At 34.8% G+C, this 23,106-nt stretch overlaps 4 protein-coding genes across 4 annotated transcripts; 2 read left to right on the top strand and 2 right to left on the bottom strand.

The window, feature by feature from the left end:
• Window positions 1-3,166: 3,166 nt before the first annotated feature.
• Window positions 3,167-4,083, top strand: LOC123902753. The gene is made up of 2 exons (XM_045952541.1): window positions 3,167-3,362; window positions 3,518-4,083. The coding sequence occupies exons 1-2, from the start codon at window positions 3,222-3,224 to the stop codon at window positions 3,857-3,859; spliced, it is 483 nt and encodes a 160-aa protein (XP_045808497.1). The 5' UTR covers window positions 3,167-3,221; the 3' UTR covers window positions 3,860-4,083.
• Window positions 4,084-8,406: 4,323 nt separating this feature from the next.
• Window positions 8,407-9,982, bottom strand: LOC123902751 (spermidine hydroxycinnamoyl transferase-like). Its single transcript, XM_045952537.1, has one exon. The coding sequence runs from the start codon at window positions 9,966-9,968 to the stop codon at window positions 8,562-8,564; it is 1,407 nt and encodes a 468-aa protein (XP_045808493.1). The 5' UTR covers window positions 9,969-9,982; the 3' UTR covers window positions 8,407-8,561.
• Window positions 9,983-15,105: 5,123 nt separating this feature from the next.
• Window positions 15,106-15,809, top strand: LOC123911543 (DNA topoisomerase 6 subunit A3-like; the record flags this gene model as incomplete). Its single annotated transcript, XM_045962984.1, has 1 exon — window positions 15,106-15,809. A coding segment is annotated over exon 1 (702 nt), but the record flags the coding sequence as incomplete, so codon positions are not given.
• A 3-nt stretch (window positions 15,810-15,812) lies between these two features.
• LOC123911553 (DNA topoisomerase 6 subunit A3-like) lies at window positions 15,813-22,261 on the bottom strand (the record flags this gene model as incomplete). The annotated part of the gene is made up of 6 exons (XM_045962996.1): window positions 22,150-22,261; window positions 18,524-18,765; window positions 18,216-18,398; window positions 17,823-17,992; window positions 17,082-17,172; window positions 15,813-16,910 (listed from the first exon to the last, which is right to left on the bottom strand). Coding segments are annotated over exons 5-6 (1,182 nt in total), but the record flags the coding sequence as incomplete, so codon positions are not given.
• Window positions 22,262-23,106: the final 845 nt, after the last annotated feature.

The following is a 23,106-nucleotide window of genomic DNA, read 5'->3' on the forward strand; positions in this document are numbered from 1 at the left end:
TCTAATATGTTATTGAAATTATTTGGGCTACATGGACTTGGGCCAAAAGGGTCCAGTTTCATTTGGGAAAATTGCTTTTTTCACCTCCATTGTTTCCTCCAAGGCCCCCCAAAGTGACCATTTCGACCCTTTAAATGTGTTTGGACTCTAGAATCCGAAATTTGTTTGTTATGGACCATACAATCCGAAATCAGTTTAAACAAGCAATTGGCTGGTTATGCCTGCCTTGTACGTGATGTTTTGCCCAGAAAAACCTGGGTTTGGACTGTACAATCCGAACGTCCTTATTTTTAATGTGTTGGGAGTATAGAATCCGAAACTTGTTTGATATGGACTATACAATCCGAAACCAATTTAAACAAGCCAGCCACTGGCTATGCCTAGCTTGTACATCGTTGATGGTTTGCCCAGGAAAACATGATTTTGGACTGTACAATCCGAAATACTTTGCTTTTTAAAATTTTGCATCATTACGGATTCTACCAACCGGAAACGCTGATATTCGGTTCGTAGGATCCGGATAGAGTATATAGCCTATATGACAGAAGTTGCACTTTCATAACCACTTGGACACTCAATCGGGAGCTTTGGAGGTAGGGCGATTTTTTTGGCGTATCAGAGGCTTGAAAGCAACGTTTATTCACTCAAAGAAGGGCGCAATACTCAATCAGAGTCATACAAGAGGTAATAAGCGCTTTAAACCGTTAATTTTTTAAATTTTCATGGTTTTATGATCGCAGCCGCATTTGGCTCATACAATCCAAAACCATTTCGGATCCCACATGCCAAACTGGACAGCTTTTTAAAATTTTTAAATTTATTGTGATAGGTAGGGTTTGTGTTGGCCAAACCTCCGTTTGAAATGAAACCGAACATCGACGACATTGCACAACCTAATGTAGTTGAACCCGCAAATATTTTGGTTAACACCGCCAATTATTTTTTTAAGTGTGAAAAGTATAAGGTGTGAAAAGTATCAGAGGCTTGAAAGCAACGTTTATTCACTCAAAGAGGGTCGCAATACTCAATCGAGGTCATACAAGAGGTAATATGCGCTTTAAACCGTTAATTTTTTCAATTTTCATGGTTTTATGATTGCAGTCGCCTTTGGATCACACAATCCGAAACTATTTCGGATCCTACATGCCAAACTGGGTAGTTTTTTTAAAATTTTGTAAATTGTTCATTTTGTAATTTTCTGCATAAAACATGATTTCGGACTGTACAATAATCCAAACCTGTTAATTTGTTTGTCCATTTCGGTTCGCAGGATCCAAACCCGTAATTTGCTTGTCCATTTCGGACTGCACAATCCAAACCTGTAATTTGCTTGTCCTAATGTATTTCGGATTCTAGAATTCATATCATCCTGAACCCCCCAAATTCAAGGTTATTTTGGGATTTTTGGGGGGTTTAAGAGGAACACGGGGGGCTAAAAAAACAATATTCATTTGGGCTATGTTTTTAGATCCGATCCGCCCAAATCCATCGGCTAATGGGCCGGTCCATTAGCCCGACACATTTTTGACAGCTCTACCTAGAACAACTTAAATTGAGATGGGAAGTATGAACAGAAGAGAACAACAACTCAAATATGTTTAATGTTTTATTTTAAAATAATTGGGATGTAAGTAGAATAATAGAAAATATACTGGTTATATTCGTCATAGATAAATTTTAATTACTCAAACATGTCATTACTTTAAATAAAATATAAATTGAAGAACACCTAAACCATCAGGTTGCCAGCAATTAATCATATCCAATATTTATTTTTATTAATAACTTTGATGGTTAAAAAGGCCTTTCCCATTCTGGGAGACTTAGGAGCCTTTCCCATGCTAGCTTCTGTCTTATGTTTAAGGATCTTACATGTAGAGTGAGATGAAGAGTATTCATTATCTTCACGTTCTACACTATTAAATGATTCTTTCTGTTAAAGACTCTAATAACAACTTGAGCCAAAGTGAAGTCTATTTGAATACAAGCACTTGGCAGCATTTGTGTCTATATTGAAATTCATGAAATCAATTCATAATATATGAAGGTTCAATTTTCTTCCCTTCATGGAATCATATGATTCCTTAAAAGAAACAAGATACTAGTATGTACAACGTAGTTAAGTTTTTCGAAATTATTTCAAAAAGTAAGCAAATAAATATAAGTAAATGTGAGGATTATTTTGAGAGATGAAATGTGAGAATTATTTTTCCAAATAAAACACATGCTATATGGAATCAAAGTTAAAGCTAGAAGGTGATGATGATAAATAAATCTCACAAGGAGGCTTTGGAGAACCAGAAAAGAAGACACACTGGACAAGGCCTCCTTGTTATGCTATAATTGTTTTTTTCAATACTCTCCTCTAACAATAAATATTATCAATAGTATTTTTAACCTACAATTTTTTTATAAAGTGGTAGAGGCAATGCGTTTATTTATAATTGAATCATTAATCATTAAAAGGAATCTAAATTTAAATTTTAACCTTATTTTACTTATTCTTGGTCAAATTTTAAATTACTAAAATCCATTTCCTTCTGAATCCATAAATCCTGGTCCAAAATAAATAGGTTCTCCCAATCCAAAATTTGCATCCTTTTACGAAAAATTCATCCAACTTACAACAAAAAGATTTGGATTCCCCTTATATTGTCCCTTACACACATTCTTTGCAGGATAGTGAAAATTATACCTCAACAAATCCATGTTCTTTTCGCTATCTATGTAACTAAGTGCGGACGTTACATATTCCCCTGTCACCCTTTCAACTGCTTTTCTTGTCCACATCTCTAAAAAACAGAGAGAAAAACAGATTACTAAGGGATAAAGTATTTAACAGAATTCTTGTAACCAAAAAAAAAAGAAAAGTATTCAACAGAATTCTTAAGTTTCTCGAATCTTTAGTAAAAAAAAAAGGTTTCTTGAGTTTTGAAAGGCCGTTTGATCCTTTACGCTATGTAAAGGAAGTTGAACATACATGGTTTGTTACTTTGTTTATCGATACCCTTGTTTTTATTATAGAAAAGTTGAATTGTAAATATTAATTCTAGTGAGCTTTGTATTGGACCGATCATCTATTACTATTCTACTATTAATATTGTTTAACTTCTTATTATATCACTCAATTATCATCCAACATTCACAATAAAAAAAAGCAGGCTAAAGTTAGTCTCTCTATTTATATGTGATATTTCTTCACAAAAAACTTACTAAGAAAAATGACTTCAAGTGGGAGTGCTTCAACCCATGAAATATATGCTGCTCCTACATGCAATTGTGACAAAAGGTGTGTTATATACATATCAGGGACAACTAACAACCCTAATAGACGTTTCTTTGGGTGTCCATATCTTAATGAGGTAAATCAGCAACTATATTTTAAAAACCCTAGTTTTATTTCATATTTTGAACTCATTTTCATTTAATATTTTAAGTTGATTTTTTTTACGGTAATATTTTAATTTGATTATTAAACAATGTATGTATTATTAATTTTTTGCCGATGATGTTGTAGAAAAACATGCCACATTGTAACTACTTCATGTGGGAAGATGAATTCATTGTGTTGCAAGCTAGAATGGTTCAGCTACAAGAAACTGCGATTATTAATCATTATGAAAGAGAAATGGAAGTCATGAAAATTCAGATGGATAGGGTTGCGGAAGCTAAAATCAATCAATTGGAGATGAATATAATAGAGAGGAATATTGAAGTCGTGAGATTTCAAATGAATGAATCACAAGTGACGATAAGCAATCGAAAACCATGTTGTACTTGTACAGTGTCAGGGCTTTTGATTGTGGCTTTTGTCATATCATTTTGGACTTGGTGGAAGTACAAATTACATTCTAAGTAATAATGTATTAAGATTAGAGCTGTTTTACCCTGGGCCAAAAGTAAAAAAATTGTTGTCTATAGGCAACGCCCGTATACTCAATGTATGACAGTTTTCATGCTTTTAGCTACACTTATGAGGCGTTGCCAAAAGTGAAAAATATTGTAGATCACTTTTCTCTTCGCTTGTAGTTTTGTTTTTTCCTTTTTTGTAACGGTTTGAGTCCATTTGTGTTGATGGCTTGAGATTAAGGATCCGTTTAGCATGAGCCAATTCATGTATTGGTGCATGTTGGACAAATGATGAGAAACGTTAGATTAAGTAGACTCATGGATCTTATGATGCGTTATCTATATCAAAATATTTTTCTCTCTCTCGTATCTATTCTCTCTCATCTCATCTCTTTCCAATAACATCAATAATTCACTTGCAGTATGACCATAGAAATTCAAACATCATTCAACTTAAACCAACATAAGGATTAAGGAATCACAAAAAAAATATTTTTTTAGTAATTTGTTAATAAGTTGCTGTGTTAAGAGATTCTTCCTTAATGTGAAATACTAATGGTTAAGTTATTTTTTTTGAAAATAAAATCCTTCTAGTAATGAGTTTTTTGTTGTTGACAGAATTCTAGTATTGAATGTTAATTGATGAGAGAAATTCTTTGAGTTTAAAAGCTTGTTTGATTTCCAGTGAAACAATTTTTTCTTTTCTTTTTTTCTGAATCGGCAATGTTATAGATAGTTGATATTCATAGGATTTGTGTTGTTGATGATGAAGATGAGAGAGCATAAATATGAGAGAGAAATGGAAGAGGAGAGAGTATAAAATCTGTAAATCCTACTAAATCTATGGTTAAAAATTGATGAGTCCAAAATGGACCAATAGATGTATTGGTCCAACTTATACGGATCCTGAGATTAAACATATCTAGCCCTACATGGAAGTGTTGATGGCTTGTTAGGTGGGATTGCATGCGGTGTTATGTGGGAGTATCAGGGCGGATATCTAGACAAGTTAATCCTAATAGCTATTTTTATCATTTTAATAGTGTTTGTTAAAGATTTTTGTAGAAAATCATTTTTAACCCCAAAATGAAAAGTTAATCCTAATAGCTTTTCTAAAATTAATTTATGTTTTAAAAAAAACTAAGGAATCTAAATGTATGAGCTTCACATTTAAAAAATAAATAAATTTATGATAATAAACAAACAGAAATTAGCTTTAGGGTTTTTTTTTCTAAAATCTCTAAAAAAGAGTCTCTAAATTTTTTCAAAAGAAAATCATTTTTTTAAAACTGATCCATGCTTATGGAAAACTTGTTGAGATCCAAGGAGTATTGGAGTCTCATAGAAGATGGAGTAATTATGGCTTCTGCAGGAGCAACACAAGATCAAATTCAAGCTGCGAATGAAAGCAAATTGAAAGATTTGAAGGTCAAAAATTACTTGTTTCAAGCAATTGATAGATCAATTCTTGAAACCATTCTTACGCGAGGCTCAGCCAAGGAGATATGAGACTCTATGCATCAAAAGTATCAGGGTTCAACCAAAGTTAAGAGAGCACAATTACAGGAACTGAGAAAAGAATTTGAAATATTGAACATGAAGATTGGTGAATCCATTGAAGATTACTTCTCAAGAACACTGGCAATTGTGAACAAGATGACTAGTCATGGTGAAAATATTACTCAGAGCACAATAGTTGAAAAGATCTTGCATTCTTTAACATCAAGATTCAATTATGTGGTTTGCTCTATTGAGGAGTCAAATGATACGACAACAATGACAGTTGATCAATTGCAGAGCAGCTTACTTGTTCAAGAACAAAGAATGAAGATCAAAAGGATGAACAAGAACAAATTCTCAAAGTCTCTAATGGTGGAAGAGGATATGGTGGTAGAGGAGAGAATTCATATGGAAGAGGTCGTGGTAGAAGCATGGGACGTGGTGGAAGAGGTACAAAATTCAATAAAGACTCTGTTGAATGCTTTAAGTGTCACAAGCTAGGTCACTTTCAAGCTAATTGTCCTAGCTGGGAAGAAGACAATGCAAATTATGCTCAATTTGATGAAGAAGAAATTTTGTCTATGGCTCAAGAAACAAAATCCAAAGATCCTCAAGAGTCTGATACAAAAAATGAATTATGGTTTTTGGATTCAGGTTGCAGCAATCATGTGGTTGGAAATAAGAATTGGCTATTTGAATATGATGACACCTTCAAAGATTCAGTAAAATTGGATGATGACTCAAAGATGGTAGTTGAAGGAAAAGGTAACTTGAAATTACACATTGAAGGTTTTACTCAAGTTCTTACAAATGTATTATTTACCTGGTTTAAAGAACAATCTATTAAGTATGAGCCAATTACAACAGAAAAATCTAATTGTCATCTTCAAAAATAACACCTGCAAAGTCTTTCATGAAGAGAAAGACTTGATTATGGCCACACATATGACCTTGAATAGGATGTTTGTGATTAAAGCACCAGTTATAGTCCCTCGCTGCATGAAAATTTCAAAAGAAAATGATGCTACTCTATGGCACCAGAGATATGGCCACCTAAGTTTCAAAGGAATGAATGTGTTACCTCAAAAGGAAATGGTCACTAGCTTACCAAAATTGAAGGAACCTAATGAAAGATGCTCAAACTGTATGAAAGGCAAACAACAGAAGCAAACTGTACCAAAGAAAAGCTCATGGAGAGCTAGTATTAAATTGGAACTAGTTCACTCATATATATGTGGACCAATCAACCCTGAACAAATGGAAAGAAGAGATATTTCATCACCTTCACTGATGACTTGAGCAGAAAAACATGGATCTACTTCATGAATGAAAAATCAGAGGCACTAGCTATGTTCAAGAAATTTAAGGCAATGGTTGAGAATGAATCAAAGCAGATGATTCAATGTCCGAGAACAAATACAGGAGGTGAATATACTTCAACTGCTTTCAATGAATTTTGTGACCTTCATGGAATAAAAAGACAACTCACAGCTGCTTACACTCTTCATCAAAATGGAGTATCTGAAAGGAAAAATAGAACCATGATGAATATGGTTAGATGCATGATCAATGAGAAAAATGTTCCAAAGACATTTTGGCCTAAAGCAGTAAATTGGTCTGTGCTTATACTAAACAGATGCCCTATTTTTGCAGTAAAAGATGTAACATCAGAAGAAGCCTGAAGTGGAATCAATCCATCAATAACTCATTTCAAAAATTTTGGTTGTATTGCTTATGTACATGTACCAGACAATTTGAGAAAAAAGCTAGACGACAAGAGCACAACATGCATTCACTTAGGCATAAGTGAAGAATCAAAGGCATATAAACTTTATGATGCTCATTAAATTATTAAAGATGCTAAAAAATCCAATATAAACAATCACAGTGAAAATGCAAATGAAGTAGAAGAACATGCTAGTAATGCTCATACTGAAGATATGGATCTAGTTGTACCTGATTCAGAAGAAGAAAATGTCATTGATAAAAATGGATTAGGGAAGAGAGTATCTAAGAAATCTGGCTATCTCAATGACTATGAAACTGGAGGCTATGAAACTGGTGAAAGACAGTCAAGCTTTCTTTAGTCTAAGTGAAGATCCTATAACATACAGTGAAGCAGCTATAAGCATGAGGTATGGAAACAAGCTATGGACACTGAAATTGCAGAAATTGAAAGCAATGACACTTGGGAACTGACAAGTTTACCTCTTGGAGAAAAGAAAATTAGAGTCAAATGGATATACAGGACAAAATATAATGAGCAAGGAAAAATTGAAAAACACAAAGCAAGATTGGTAGCTAAAGGCTACTCTCAGCAACATGGTATTGATTACAATGAAGTAATTGCTTCTGTGGCCAGATGAGATACTATAAGGACTATACTAGCTATAGCAGCTAAAAACTGGTATGTGTTTCAACTTGATGTGAAAAGTGTCTTTCTACATGTTGAACTAGATGAGGAAGTATATGTGGAGCAACCATTAGGCTGTCAGAGGCATAAGAAAGATGTGAAGTGAGTTGGACACCACACTTTTAACCCAAAACCTTAAGGTGTTAGATATATGGGTCCTCTCACTTATAAAGTGTTCAACCTCCACTTTTCTAAGCAATGTGAGACTTGACCACTCACACTTGCCACAATATTTTTGGTAACATTTATGTCATTTATCTATCAAAATATGCGCATGTTAGTCCTTTTTATAATTTTTTAAATAAAAAAAATGCTAAAATATACTTTTATTAATAATTTTAATTTTAAAATATTTTCTTTTTTAAAATTTTTAAAATATTTTCTAATTAATTAAAAATAAAGAAATTCATGAACTTCATCTCATGTTCATCTTATCCTACTCGAATGGTCAACATTTACTAAATTAATAATTATACACAAAAAATACACCGTTCACAAAAATAACACAGCTTCACAACTGATTTGAATAACCGTAGTTCCTAATTTTCTAATCAAATCTTCATTTCCTGACACAGTTTTCAAATCAAAATTTAATTTAAAAATTAATTATATACTAATAATATATAAACACGAAATTCAAAACAATTACACAACTTTGTTTGCCAACCGAATCACTGCATTGGACTAACAAAATTTGGTTCAACCAAATCTTTTTATGACTTTATCCATGATTTGAAAAATAAACTCTAGTATACAAATACCGAACATTGCATGTGCATGCAAGAAAAATCGACCATGCCTACAATTTAGAATTACAAAACATCTCTCTAATGTCATCATAAAAAAAATTCTTAAAACTATCCATACAAGATGGCTCTAAAGAAATAGCCACCACAATACCATCACCATTATTATTATTCATAATTAATGCTTTTCCTTCTGAATCCATAAATCCTGGTCCAAAATAAATAGGTTCTCCTCCCAGTCCAAAATTTGCATCCTTATACGAAAAATTCATCCAACTTACAACAAAAAGATTTGGGTTCCCCTTATATTGTCCCTTACACACACTCTTTGCCGGATAGTGAAAATTATACCTCAACAAATCCATGTTCTTCTCGTTATCTATGTAATTAAGTGCGGACGTTGCATATTCCCCTGTCACCCTTTCAACTGCTTTCTTAACATCCTCAACTGCATCACCCAAAGGTTTGCAAATAAGATCATTGAAGGAACGAGTTGGTGTCACAGTTGGAAATGCTGCATTACCAACATAACCATTAGGAAGCGGCGGTTGTAAACGATTTCTACAATTAACCAGCGTGGACAACCTCGTTTGTTGATCATTATTTCCTATGTAGCGTGCTTTGGTAACACTCTTCCAAAGATGTCCTGCAATAACCTCAAAAGTTGAATAAGGTTTTGTCCTATCGACATCTTTGGAGGTGGATTGAAAACTCATGCGAGAACTAGCTTTTTTCTTGAGCTTCGAAACATGTTCTCTTGTGAGTTTCACAATCGCAACACTCACTTCTCTATTGCCATTTAAATCACTACCCACCCAAATAGGAGGCGCGTCAAATTCACGGTGCTGCCAACGCAAGGACGAAAATTGTGTTAGTTTACGCGAATTTAACAAGGTACGATCATGACACGGAAATTCATTTGGGTCCAAAGTCTCCCCACGCGCAAGCTTAGCCCATGCATTCATAAAATGCATGGTTGCAGTTCCATCAGTGGCGGCTCGACATAAAGCAACGCCTAATGTAAAACCGCCACATCGAAACCTCGTTAGTTGCACAGCCAATAAGGGAATATCTTCAAGAGGAAGATTGTAATCAATGTTTGGTATGAGTTGTGACACCAAATTAGTTGGTACAAAATCACCCAATTGATTCAAACCGGTTAATTCTTCACATTTGGCTTCTAAAAAAAGTGCTCCTTTGGCATTGCAATGAATTTCCCATCTTCCATCTTTGATCCAACTCAACCTTCCAGCTAGTGGATAGTAAATAACCAAAGCTTGGCTAAGAGAGTTTTGAAGTATTTCAAGGAAGGTTGAATTGTTGTTGTGATTATGTGGTTTGTAGACATAAAGGAGAGGAGCATGAGTACGAAGCTTGATTTGTTCACATATTGAGTAGAGTTTTGGATTAGGGGTTTGTTTAGAGGGGATGATAGTTGAATGAGATTCAATACTCACCATGTTTAATTTGATGTTTTCTTGAGAGTTATGGCTGTCTTTGTAGCCTTTTAAAGAACTTAGTTAGTCTCATGTTGATGTCATATAACATAACAACGTAAGGGAATCAGATTTGGTGCTGTCAAATTAGCACACAGTAACACGCTGTTTTGATTTTAAACCATCCGATTTGATTTTAATGGCTAAGATCGATTTGATTAGAAAATCCCAGTTTTTAGTTTAAGCCGCCCGATCTGAATTTAATAGACGAGATTAAAACTGCGTTAAACTGCGTGCTTTTTAGACTGTAGTAAATCCGGGTCCCAACGTAAGCAATTAGGTGTATGAATATCTTCTTTTGTTTTTAACTTATTTAATTTAGAATATTCTTAAAAAGATAAAATGAGAAATACAAAATTTAATTCATTTTTGCAACTTTGCCGTCTTTGATTTGGATTTCACCTCTGCAAATTATGAACAGTTGTGGTTTGAAAATAGGCACACATGAAGAGAATACAGAGTTGAATTGTTAATTATATATATAGTGTTAAATAAATTTTTGTTCTGGACTGGGCTTGAGCCCAATAGCAGAGGAAGATCTGTGGGTCAACGAGCATGAGCCCAATTGAGGAGCAGCCCACGACAGACACTCATGCACCAACGGTCTCAATGCCCGACATATTGTAACGGCCGTTCACGGGAATGATGAGCATTAACTGCTCATCATTGCTTTCCAGCCGTTTTCCGGCAGCCACTTGACGACCATTAATGTCATCAAGGGTCTTGGCCCAGCGCTGGAGGCTATATATACCCAGCTTACTACCATTCACAAGGTATGTACAATTTCATCAGAGAAAACCTTCACTCCACACTTAACTGACTTGAGCGTCGGAGTGCCCAGATACACAACCCCTTCATTTCACCGAAGGCATCAACAGAACAAACGCCAGCACGATCATCCTTTCTGATCAGCTAAGATCAATTTTGTTTCGTATATAAATATTTTAAATTTTAGTTTTACTCACTTTAAGAAAATTTGGCGAATTTGAGTCCTTCAAATGCTATGCGTCAGAATTTTGGTCTATGATACTCAACTCATTTGTATTCTTCATATTTTTTAATGAGTTTTTATAGTATTCATGATGTTTATAATACTCTGTAATCTGTATTATTAAAATTTGTCCACAAATATTTATAATTTTTTAACAAATTTTAAGTGTAAAAAAATTGAAAATTTATATTTAATTTTGTATTAAACATGACCGCAAAAAATAATCAAATTTTTTCTCAAAAAATAACTTTTGTATTCTTAAAAAGAAAACATATTTGTATCCAATATGTATCAGTAATTTTATATATATATATATATATATATATATATATATATATATATATATATATATATATATATATATTTTATTACTATATATTAATAAATAATGAGCAATACATATTTCTTTTATGTGATTTGTTTCAAATATATGTAATTGCAAACACACAACTTGAAACTTACAAACACAAATGTGAAATTGTGGACTCGAATTCGGGTGAAAATATTTAACCTAATAATAATAGTATTGGCATTTGAACTAAACTTTATAGTCTCATATTCTTACATGCATGTAATATACGTTTTATCATAAATTTTGGGTAAATAGTTTTTTACTCTCTGCCATTTGTTTTTTTTTTTTTTAGATTTCATTTCTGCAATGTGAAGATTCTCTCCTTTTACCCTTTGACTGCACAACTTGGCACATGATCTTAGAAATGGGTATGACTATACCATGTAGATGGCGTGTCAGGTACATGTGGAATTAATATAATTATATTTATTTTTAATTGTCAACTCAGTAATGATTGTGAAATTATTATTTTTTAATAAAAAAAGCTGAAAAGAAATGTATAATTTGTTAAAACCCAACCCATGTTGTCCTTCTTCTCATCTTCCAAACCTTCCATTGTTGTTTTCAACTTCTCAGCTCTCATTCTTTCCTCTGCTTCTTCTCCTGCTTTCAATTCCTTCTTCTCCTTGATGTGTGTTTGGGATGATGAACTAGATGATGTTGCTGTGAAGGATGGAAAGAAAAAAATTGCAACAAATGACAACTATGAAATGATGATGGAAATTTGCAAGGAATTTGGCAAGGAGTTTGGGAAGAAAATTTGGCAAAGAATTTCGCAAGGAAATTAGGAAAAATTTGCAAAGAATTTGGCAAGGAAATTAGGAAGAAGTTGAGTCAATGTGTAATGGTTGTAATAATGATGTCTTTGATTTGGTTTGATATCACCTACTCCATCCGGTCCTTAATATAAGAGAAAATTTGTTTTTTAGATTCATTGATAATTTAATGTATCTGACTTGTAATATAGACTAGATACATTAAATTTTCAATGAATTTAAAAAACATACTTTCTCTTATATTAAGGTCGAGAGGGAGTACAAGTCAATGTAATAGGTAGTTTATTATAAGGTCATATGGTTTGACTTTTTGAGTGTTATGTACTAAACTACTAATCACTAGTATGGTTTATGATGTAGTATGGTTTATGATGTATCAAGTGGTTGTATTACAATTTTATTAAGGAATGAAATATTTGGTTTACTTATTTTCAAAAATTTGGTTTGGTATTACAACTTTATTAAAGCTTACAATTTTTGCATATTTCAAAAATAGAAATCTCCTCACAAACTCAGTTTCTTTCGTCGTTTCCTTCTTCTTGTTTGCCGTTTCCTTCTTCTTCGTGTTCGTCAGTTTCATCTTCGTCTTCGATTCGTTCATCTTCGAGTCCATGTTCGCCGTTTCTGGGTGTTCTTTGTCTTCTTCGATTCTTAATTTGGGGATTAGGGCAAAGTAATGTTACGCGGATCAATAACAAAACACCAACATTTTCTTTCTTTTAATTTACCGAATTTTTTTAAACAAAAAATAATAAATTAACTTAATAATTGACGTGACATTAAAAATTAAATCAAAATTCAGTAAATTCTATTTGTACGTGTCACGTCAAGATTATGTCCATATCACATGCCTTGTTGTGTAATCAGAAGCTAAAAGCAGAGAATCTTCATATTGCAGGGGTGAAATCTCCTAAAAAAAATTGTAGAGAGTAAAGCAAAACTCACCCATTTTACAAGAAATGAAAAGCTTTAAAAAAATTCTTGTATCCATATTGTACCCGCCTCATAGTGCATAGACATGTGATATTGTACCCGCTTCATGAATGCATTGTGCATATTGTATCCGCTTCATGAGTGCATAGTCCGTATCATATCCATATTGATATTGTACCCGCTTAATAGTGCATAGACATATATGACATTTGATTTCTAGCTGTAATTGCGCAATTACAGCTTTGAACCTCTCGATATGAATAGACAATTGAGATTATTTTTATTGTGTAAATGATTTTGATCGTCCGATCTTAAATTCAGGGCCGGCCCAACATACTGTGAGGCCTAAAACGAACATTAAAATTAGACCTTTTATGTAAGATAAAAGCAAAATAAAAATTTAACTTTTTTTGGGATTTTTTTTTTTAAAGTCGGTATTGCCTGGAAACAAGAACTTTCTTTCTGTAATGTCCTTTTGATCAGTAAATTAAAATAAATAAGAGTACAATGGTTAAAAAAATAAAACACTGCACCTCTGCAGAGTTTTGAACATGTGACCCTTTGTTAAATAACATTCCACACAGCTAGTTGAACTAGATGGATGTTTTCTCTCCCAACCCCCCTCAATTTTTTTCTAGCCCCAAAAATCCAAGTTTGCCCCTTGCGGTTTGAAACATTTTTGCCAAAAAACTTCGGTTCGTATTCACCGAAGTCAAATATTAGACCATTTCGGTAACTGCAAACCGAACATTAGCGTTTTCGGTACACAAAAAACGAACGTCAGCTTGTTTGGTATCTGCGAACCGAAATGTCCTAGATTTCGGTACGTTGGTCGCTGGAATTAGGTCATTTTCGGTAGAATTTTACCGAAATAATTGTTTCGGTACCTGCGAACCGAAATGTCCCAGATTTCGGTAAGTGGTTACCGAAATTTATCAGCATGTCAGCTTATTTCGTTCGTATAAACCGCAGTACCCCCAGGGGCAAAAATGGAAATTCAGGGGGTAGAAAAGAATTGAGGAGGGTTGGAAGAGAAAACATTGTTGAACTATATGCACAACTATGTTTTTAGGGCCTTTTTTAATATTAATAATATTTTTAACGTTATAAATTTGGGCCCTATTGGGCTATTAAAAAATTAAAATATTTTGGGGGCCTAAAGCCCTAACATGGGTAGTTTTGGGCTTGGGGTCCTGCTTAAATTAACAATTTAGATTTATTACCGTGTAAAATTGCGTAAATAGTGGACAACAAGCAATCTTGATCCGACATATCTTAGGAAAACATTATATTTTCTCTGTCCTAAATTATAATAAAAAAAAATTCACACTTATAAAGAAAAGTAAAATATACTGATAAATTGGAAATATGATTTTTTGTGTTTTTCTTGAAATAAATTTTATGGAAAAATGTAAACATAAGTTTTTTTTTTTTTTGGTATAAACATAAGTTTTATTGATTAGTGATTATGAAAATAAAGTATATCTTGAAAATGATAAAAAATGATATTTTATTTTGGTTTATAAATTGGAGCGGGAGAGTATATTGATTCTGTTTTTTTTACTAAGGATGCTTCATTCTTTAGTGATGCACAAATTAACCGGTCATCCACATGTAATCCACCTTTTTTTTTTTTTTTTTACAGTATTTCGTATAAAAGATAAAAGAAAAGAGTTCTAATTTTGGCACAAGAATATTGTGGAGTCTTCAAGCATGTAGTACAGCTATAATGTCCCTCGTCGATAATTATTAGAATTTTTATAATTTTAAACACTAGTCTATAATATATCACTTGTAAAAAGGACCATAACATTAATCAATAAGTAATACATACTTTTGACAAATTTATTGGTATAATCATTTTTCTTATAATTAAAAGGCAAAAGTAATATTCTAAAATAAATTTATATAAGAGGGTATGTTTAAAAGAAGAAAAAAAATAAGTGCATTGTATTTAGAGAGAACACAATTCTTAAGTTTGTTGAGTCTAGTCAAATAAAAGTTTCTTGAGTCTTGAAAGGCCGTTTGCTCCTTTATGCACTGTATTTGTGATGATGATCATCTATGAGTTGCTGAGGAACGGCAAGCGCACCACTTTGCGGGCCATTTATTATAAAGTTGCTCCTATGTTCAAGAATCAGAAGGAATGTGATTCAACCATAGATGATATTGCTTGCTTCCTATTATGCCGTCGCGAAAATCTCAACATCGTTGCAGCCGACAAAGGGGAGGTGGTCGGAAATCTATCCTATACTGTGGAAGGTGATAGAATTGAATGCTTGAAGAGATCTCAGGTGATTCCTGATTCAAAGGGGTTGGCAGGTATTCAGAGTAAAGCTAGATTTATTTTGGTTATTGAAAAACACTCTACGTTTTTTGAACTATGTGAGCATCAGTTTTTCGATAAAATGCCATGTATACTCATTACAGCAAGGGGGTACCCCGATGTGACCACAAGGAGGTTCCTGAATATCTTGAGTGTGGAACTCAAGATTCCGGTATTCGGTCTATTTGACTCAGACCCATTCGGATTTCATATATTTTCTGTTTACAAATGTGGTTCGGAAAACATGTCCTACGACTCTGCAAATTTGACCACGCCGGATATGAAGTGGCTGGGAATTCTACCATCCGATATCGGGAAATACAATATTCCTAGGTTCTGTGGCATAAATATGACAGAGTATGATATTTTAAGTTGCCATAGGATGTTGAGAGAGAAGAATATTGTCAGTGACCATGATTCTTTGAAGACACTTCAAAGAATCATGGTCACTGACAATATTCTTCTCTCTCAACATCCTATGGCAACTTAAAATATCATACTCTGTCATATTTATGCCACAGAACCTAGGAATATTGTATTTCCCGATATCGGATGGTAGAATTCCCAGCCACTTCATATCCGGCGTGGTCAAATTTGCAGAGTCGTAGGACATGTTTTCCGAACCACATTTGTAAACAGAAAATATATGAAATCCGAATGGGTCTGAGTCAAATAGACCGAATACCGGAATCTTGAGTTCCACACTCAAGATATTCAGGAACCTCCTTGTGGTCACATCGGGGTACCCCCTTGCTGTAATGAGTATACATGGCATTTTATCGAAAAACTGATGCTCACATAGTTCAAAAAACGTAGAGTGTTTTTCAATAACCAAAATAAATCTAGCTTTACTCTGAATACCTGCCAACCCCTTTGAATCAGGAATCACCTGAGATCTCTTCAAGCATTCAATTCTATCACCTTCCACAGTATAGGATAGATTTCCGACCACCTCCCCTTTGTCGGCTGCAACGATGTTGAGATTTTCGCGACGGCATAATAGGAAGCAAGCAATATCATCTATGGTTGAATCACATTCCTTCTGATTCTTGAACATAGGAGCAACTTTATAATAAATGGCCCGCAAAGTGGTGCGCTTGCCGTTCCTCAGCAACTCATAGATGATCATCATCACAAATACAGTGTTTGCAGCTCTAACGGAAGTGCCACCTGAGGAGAGCTTCGTGGCCATGTTATTCTCGAGAAGATAACGATTCCGAGCAGAATCATAGAACTGATACTTTTTGCCGCGAGAAGGAATTGTAAATGAAATTGGCTGTGAATTTTCCATTTTTTCTATTGTAGGACCTAGGAAATCAGTAAGCTTGTCCAGCACATCTGTAGAAGAAAGATCTTTCACCTGTAGGATGTCCCGGCTGGAGGGGATGGCTTGCTTTTTCAAAATATCTTCCTCAAATCTCGACTGGTACCATTGGGAGTAGAAACCTATAATGTTATTGGCCGTAGCAAAACTCATGGTTTGGCCGTAAAATCCTCTCTTTTCTGATCGAGTTGTTGAATTAAAAACCTGAAAAGGACAGAATCGAATTAGGAGAAGAACGAAATTGGAAATCGAAACAAGAACGAAAGAGAATGATTAGGGAATGGAAATTTAACCCTAAAATCCTCTCTTCTCTCAAATTCGTTCGGAGCCTGGGTTTTGGTGGCTATAAATTTAACCCGCATCCCTTCAACCAACCTTACCTCTACGTCGGGGGCTGCCGGCGTTGTTGCGAAAAAGAAGCAATCTGAAAGAGATTTCTTTAACATATATGGTCTTCATAGTTTACCTGAAGGAATTGAAAATCAATGTTCATCTCTGCCAATTTACAAATCTACCATAATAGGAACATTAGAAATCAATGCAAGGTATGCAAAGGAAAAAATAGCTTCTTTTAGTATAATATATCATGTGAAACTTAAATCCAAAATAAAGAACAAAATCTAAAATGAAACAAAGAAAAAGTAGAGAAATTGGAAGAGTGGTCTGAAAGAGTACCATTAGAGTTGTTACCACACCACATTTCACAAATACATGAAGATAAAAAGAACCACATATATTATCTCTAAATCATCAAATTATATTCTCTCCTAAACAATATATGGAAGAGTGGTCTGAAAGATAAAGTTTTAAGAAATACAAAACAAATCCAACATGATAAAACAAAGGTATTGAAGCAAAAATAATATTGTTGGTCAAACTAAACAACAAAATCAACAAACATCACATAAGTACAAACACTTGAAGGAACAAAAATGAACTAAGCAAACAACCCATTACATATATCAAGTTTCTGCAAAATAAAAAAATGCCAAAGGTTCAACATGTCCCTTCAGTGTATGGAGTTCTTTCAGCGTGCAAATATTGATCAAAATTAAAACTACTAATCCAAAATTAACTATCATATTAATAAGATGCATTTTATTTATATAAATGAACCTGGCAGCCTCGGCACGTCTCTTGGCTTGTTCAGCAATTTCAGAGTGTTCATGATGGCTGCTGTTGCTCTTAGTTTCTGTAACTTTGAGACCATGGAGTGTGCGTTGAGCCGTAGCCCATTGTGCCTCTCTTTCTCCTCTTCTGTGGTCCTTCTTTGTTGTGAAAGTAGTCTAAACCAATCAAGACAAACACAATCATTGCATTGACACGTATAAGATTAAATTCCGAAGCACTGACATAGACACGAATTATCGAAAATATGTAGTGTCCGATACTATCTAACACATATCAGATACCAGATACATATATTCAATTTGAAGTGTCGGTGATATACATAAGAAATATGAAACAAACGAAATTTGGTGATTTTAAGAATGTTTTTTATATATAGACCTTATTATCAATCATGTTGTCCCAGGCCCTGCCTGACAATCCCAAACAGATGATGAATTTGAGGACGTCGATAAGAATGTAAGTAACGACGGTGAAGATTCAGATTACTCCAGCCCATCTCCAACCAATTCCATTGATTCTAGCAAATCCCTAGTGTGCATACACAGCAATGAGAGTTGCCACCTAAGTTCAATAATTCACACAGATAATTTAAGATTAATTTCACATCACAAGTTTTTTGTTTAGAGAAACATTTTTTTTTAAAATGAGTAAATCGGGATTTTAGTCATTGAAATTGTAAGACTAACCATCTGTGCAGCAAAGAAGGCAAAGAACATGCCAGGGCGTTCGACATAAGACCAACTCCTTGACCTTGTCTCAAAGACATCTAGAAGGAAGTGACATGGTTTTTCTGTTCCGAACTCTACCTGTTTCCTTCAACAACACATCCAACCTTCTCTTCTCATCAACAACATCGAAGTGTGTTGTCCCAAGCTTTTCCTCCCTCACATCAACAATGTACTCCATAATATCAATTGCATCGTCAACCCTGAAAATAGAATATTATAGTACATCAACGTTAGAACAATCACTCGCAACTTGTAAAAGAAGATAAAAGAAAAAATAAAGCACAAACAATGAAACACGGTATTCTGCTATAAAGTTTGGCCTAGTATGCCTATGTCTCTAACTATAGAGCAACCGCATTTCAGCTTATTGATAGTAAATGAATTAGAGTTTACACAATCTCTCCATCCACCAAAAATGTAAGCCAACCTATTAAAGTAGGAATTTTTCAACATAATTTGAGCCACCAACATTCACAGAGTTTGCAATCTAATAAACATCAAATGCATTGTGAGATATGAGATCTTGGACTGGACATTGAAAACCAAAGGCAAAAACTTGCTATTATAGTAAAGAATGAGACATAAATTACTGCACTTGAAATCCAATATCAAAGTGCACTTAGTAGGGTGTCTAGAAATAGAAGACAAAATCAGATGGCCAAATAACTGTATGACAGTCTCATAACTAACAGAAAACTAAAACTTAAAATCTAAATTACTAAATAATCAAACAATGTAAGTTGCCTGGCAGACGACTGTCCAGACCTAGTGTTAGAACCCAAAATTCAAATACTAATGCTGAGTCATCATTAGTCAATGATTACAATGAGGGGCCCAGGAATTGGTTGGTTTATTCTAGAAGGACTGCTAGAAAGAAGAGTTAGTTATTGACGTGGAAAGAGAGAGAAGAGGTTAGAGCTAGTACCTTGCAATTCCGAAATAAAAGGAGACGGGTGTGAAGAGAGATGGTATCTTTTCATTTGCTAAGTTGTTAGAATGGAAAGGAGGGTCTGACCTTGCCTTCACTGAGCTTAGCTCTGGACTGTTATTGTTAGGATTTCATCTTCCTAATATCTGTAATTTCTCCATCATTTTCATCAATAAAGCTCTATATTTTTGCCCTGTTGTTTTTAATTTGCTGTATTTCCATTGTTACTCTGTTGGTTCGTAACAATTTGGTCCGACCTACCGGATCCCAATCGTGGATCAGTGAATGCCTAAGAATACATCACAGATTCAATTGATTCGAGGGATGGATGAGAAGGTTGCTTCGTTGGAAGCAGAGATCAGTGGCATGAAGACGTCAATGGCGGCGATGGAACGTAACCAAGAGAAACTCATTGCTCTTTTTGAAAAGAGTTTGGGTAAGAAGGTTACCACAGAGGATGAACGAGTCGTTGACGAAGGAATCAAGAACGCCGGAGAAGCATCGGTGCACAGCAACACCCAATCGAGTAATAACCATCTCGAGGGAGAGGCGTTGGCTGAGTTTCGTCGTTCAGTAAAGAAGGTAGAGCTCCCTACTTTCGACGGTGAGGATCCGGCCGGTTGGATCTCACGCGCTGAAGTTTATTTCAGGGTCCAGAACACGCGATCGGAGGTGAAAGTGAATTTAGCACAACTGTGTATGGAGGGACCAACGATTCATTTTTTCAACTCATTAATCAATGAGAATGAGAATCTGAGTTGGGATCAATTGAAACAGGCCCTATTGGAGAGATATGGAGGTCATGGGGAGGGCGATGTGTATGAACAATTGACGGAGCTCCGACAGCGAGGAGATGTGGACGATTACATCAATGATTTTGAGTATCTCACTGCTCAAATACCTAGATTGCCTGATAAGCAATTTCTGGGTTACTTTCTACATGGGTTGAAGGAGGAGATAAGGGGGAAGGTGCGAAGTTTTTCGGTGATGGGAGATTTGTCGAGATCGAAAGTTCTGCAAGTCGCGAGGGCAGTAGAAAGGGAGACGAAGAAAGACTATGGACCGGGTTTAAATAGATCTAATAAACCGGGTCACGGTTCAAACCGAACCGGAAGTTATGGGTCGCAGAGAGATAAGGCAGATTGGGTCTTTGTGAAATCTGGATCTGGTGATGGGTCCAAAGATAGTGGAAATGGGCCTAGGAGAGATAAGCCCAATCAGAATGACACAAGGAGAAATAATAACACAAGGGATCGGGGATACTCCTCATTATCTTATAATGAGATTATGGAGAGAAAGAAGAAGGGATTATGTTTTAGGTGTGGAGGAGCAAACCATCTGAAACATCAATGCCCTGAAAGACATCTTAAGGTATTGGTGGTGGATGATGATGAAGAAGGAGACATTGAAGGGAAGTTATTAGCGGTGGAGATAGAAGATGAAGAAGAGGGGGTGCAAGGAGAAATGAGCATGATGGATTTCTATCAATTGGGTCGGGCCAGACAATCCATACCACAAGTCATTAAACTGAAGGGGTCAATCCAAGAGGTGCCAGTGGTAATCTTGATCGATAGTGGAGCATCTCATAACTTCATCTCACAAAATCTCGTACACAAAATGAATTGGAGCATCGAGAACAGTGCCTCATTGAACATCAAATTAGGAGATGGTTCGTGTTCAAAAACTAAAGGTACTTGTGTTGATTTAGAAATTGATATCGAAGGTTTGAAGATAGTGGTGGATGTACAATTATTTGATTTGGGTTGTGTGGATGTTGTACTTGGCATTGAATGGCTTCGTACTTTGGGTGACATGATAGTGAATTGGAAGAAGCATACTATGAGCTTCTGGTTCAATAAAGAATGGGTCACAATGAAGGGTGTGGAAAGTCAGTTGGGTATGATGGAAACATTGCAAAGTGTCCTGTGCAAACCCAAACTGAAGAGAGGAATAGGATGGAAGGAAGTAGAAGATAAGGTAAGTTGTGGAGTCCTACATTCTTTGGAGGTGAATCAATCTAAGGAATTGGAACACTTGTTGAATATGTGTGCAGATGTGTTTCAAGATCCTAAAGGATTGCCACCAAAAAGAAAAAAGGAACATGTTATTACCTTGAAGGAAGGAGCAACAGCTGTCAATGTCAGACCTTACAGGTATCCCCACCATCACAAAGATGAAATTGAAAAACAAGTTAGAGAGATGTTGCAAAGTGGTATAATACGGCCTAGTACCAGCTCTTTCTCTAGCCCTGTCATACTAGTTAAAAAGAAAGACAATTCTTGGAGGATGTGTGTGGATTACAGGGTATTGAATAAAGCTACTGTACCTGATAAGTTTCCTATTCCTGTAATTGAAGAGCTGTTGGATGAACTACATGGAGCATGTTATTTTTCTAAATTAGACCTTAAATCAGGCTACCATCAAGTAAGGGTCAGAGAGGCAGACATACACAAAACGGCTTTTCGTACACATGAAGGGCATTATGAGTTCTTGGTCATGCCATTTGGATTGATGAATGCTCCATCAACATTTCAGAGTTTGATGAATGAGGTATTTAAACCATTATTGAGAAAATCCGTCCTTGTATTTTTTGATGATATATTGGTTTATAGTAAGACTTGGTCAGAACATATGAGAAATTTAGAAGAAGTCTTACAAATACTGCAGTCACATGAGTTAGTGGCTAATAGGAAGAAATGTCATTTTGGTCAAAGATCTGTTGAGTACTTGAATTCCATTGTTACTCTGTTGGTTCGTAACACCTAGGCCTGCATTACAATTAAAATTTACCATCCAAATATAAATCAATGATTCCTGAAGTGACAAACCGAACAAAATAAGTTTATAAACATCATTCAAACCATACTGTGAAAGATCCAGATCAAGATCACCATCTCTAGATGCCATCCCTGCAGCTTTATTTGCTGGCCTGTAAAATTTCAATAAAATTATATAAATCCAACTATTTACAATTTCTTGGTAACAAACAACCTGTTACGATGCAATAAGTATATCTAATAATACATGAACCAGGCAGTTAGAAGAAAAATGTATAACGTACTTTTTAACTGATGGCCTCCTGTAAGGAACCCTATCATCCTCACTATTTTGCATGTCTTCAAACCGAGTACTCTTGTTAAATATAGGTCGGCTCTGAAATCACAAAAAAGATAAAAATAACATAAGATAATAGTAAAATGATGTCTTCCAAAAACAACAATTTATGGTGATAGTAAAGCACACAAAAGATAATGTCAAACACAAGCTTTCTTCTACTTACCCATTTATCAACCAATTCCTTGGCTAATTTCCTATTTAGATTGATTTCTTGTTCACACCTTGATAAAAACATAATAACCTGTCAAAACAATGAAAATATCAGTCTAAGATATTACTTCCAAATTCCAATAACAGCCTACATGTAGACACCCCCTATTGTTTTGCTTCTTGCATCCATATCAACTTAAAAGCATAAAAATAGATAAAATCTGGTACAGCTAGCAGAAGAGAATATGAATCAATACTACAAAATAGTTACAAATATGCTATATTTTTGCACCAACCATGTAACCAAATTTTGCTACTTAAATGGTTAGTCACAAAACATAAATCA

The sequence above is a fragment of the Trifolium pratense genome, linkage group LG1 (genome assembly GCF_020283565.1).
Source record: "Trifolium pratense cultivar HEN17-A07 linkage group LG1, ARS_RC_1.1, whole genome shotgun sequence".
NCBI lineage: Eukaryota > Viridiplantae > Streptophyta > Magnoliopsida > Fabales > Fabaceae > Trifolium > Trifolium pratense.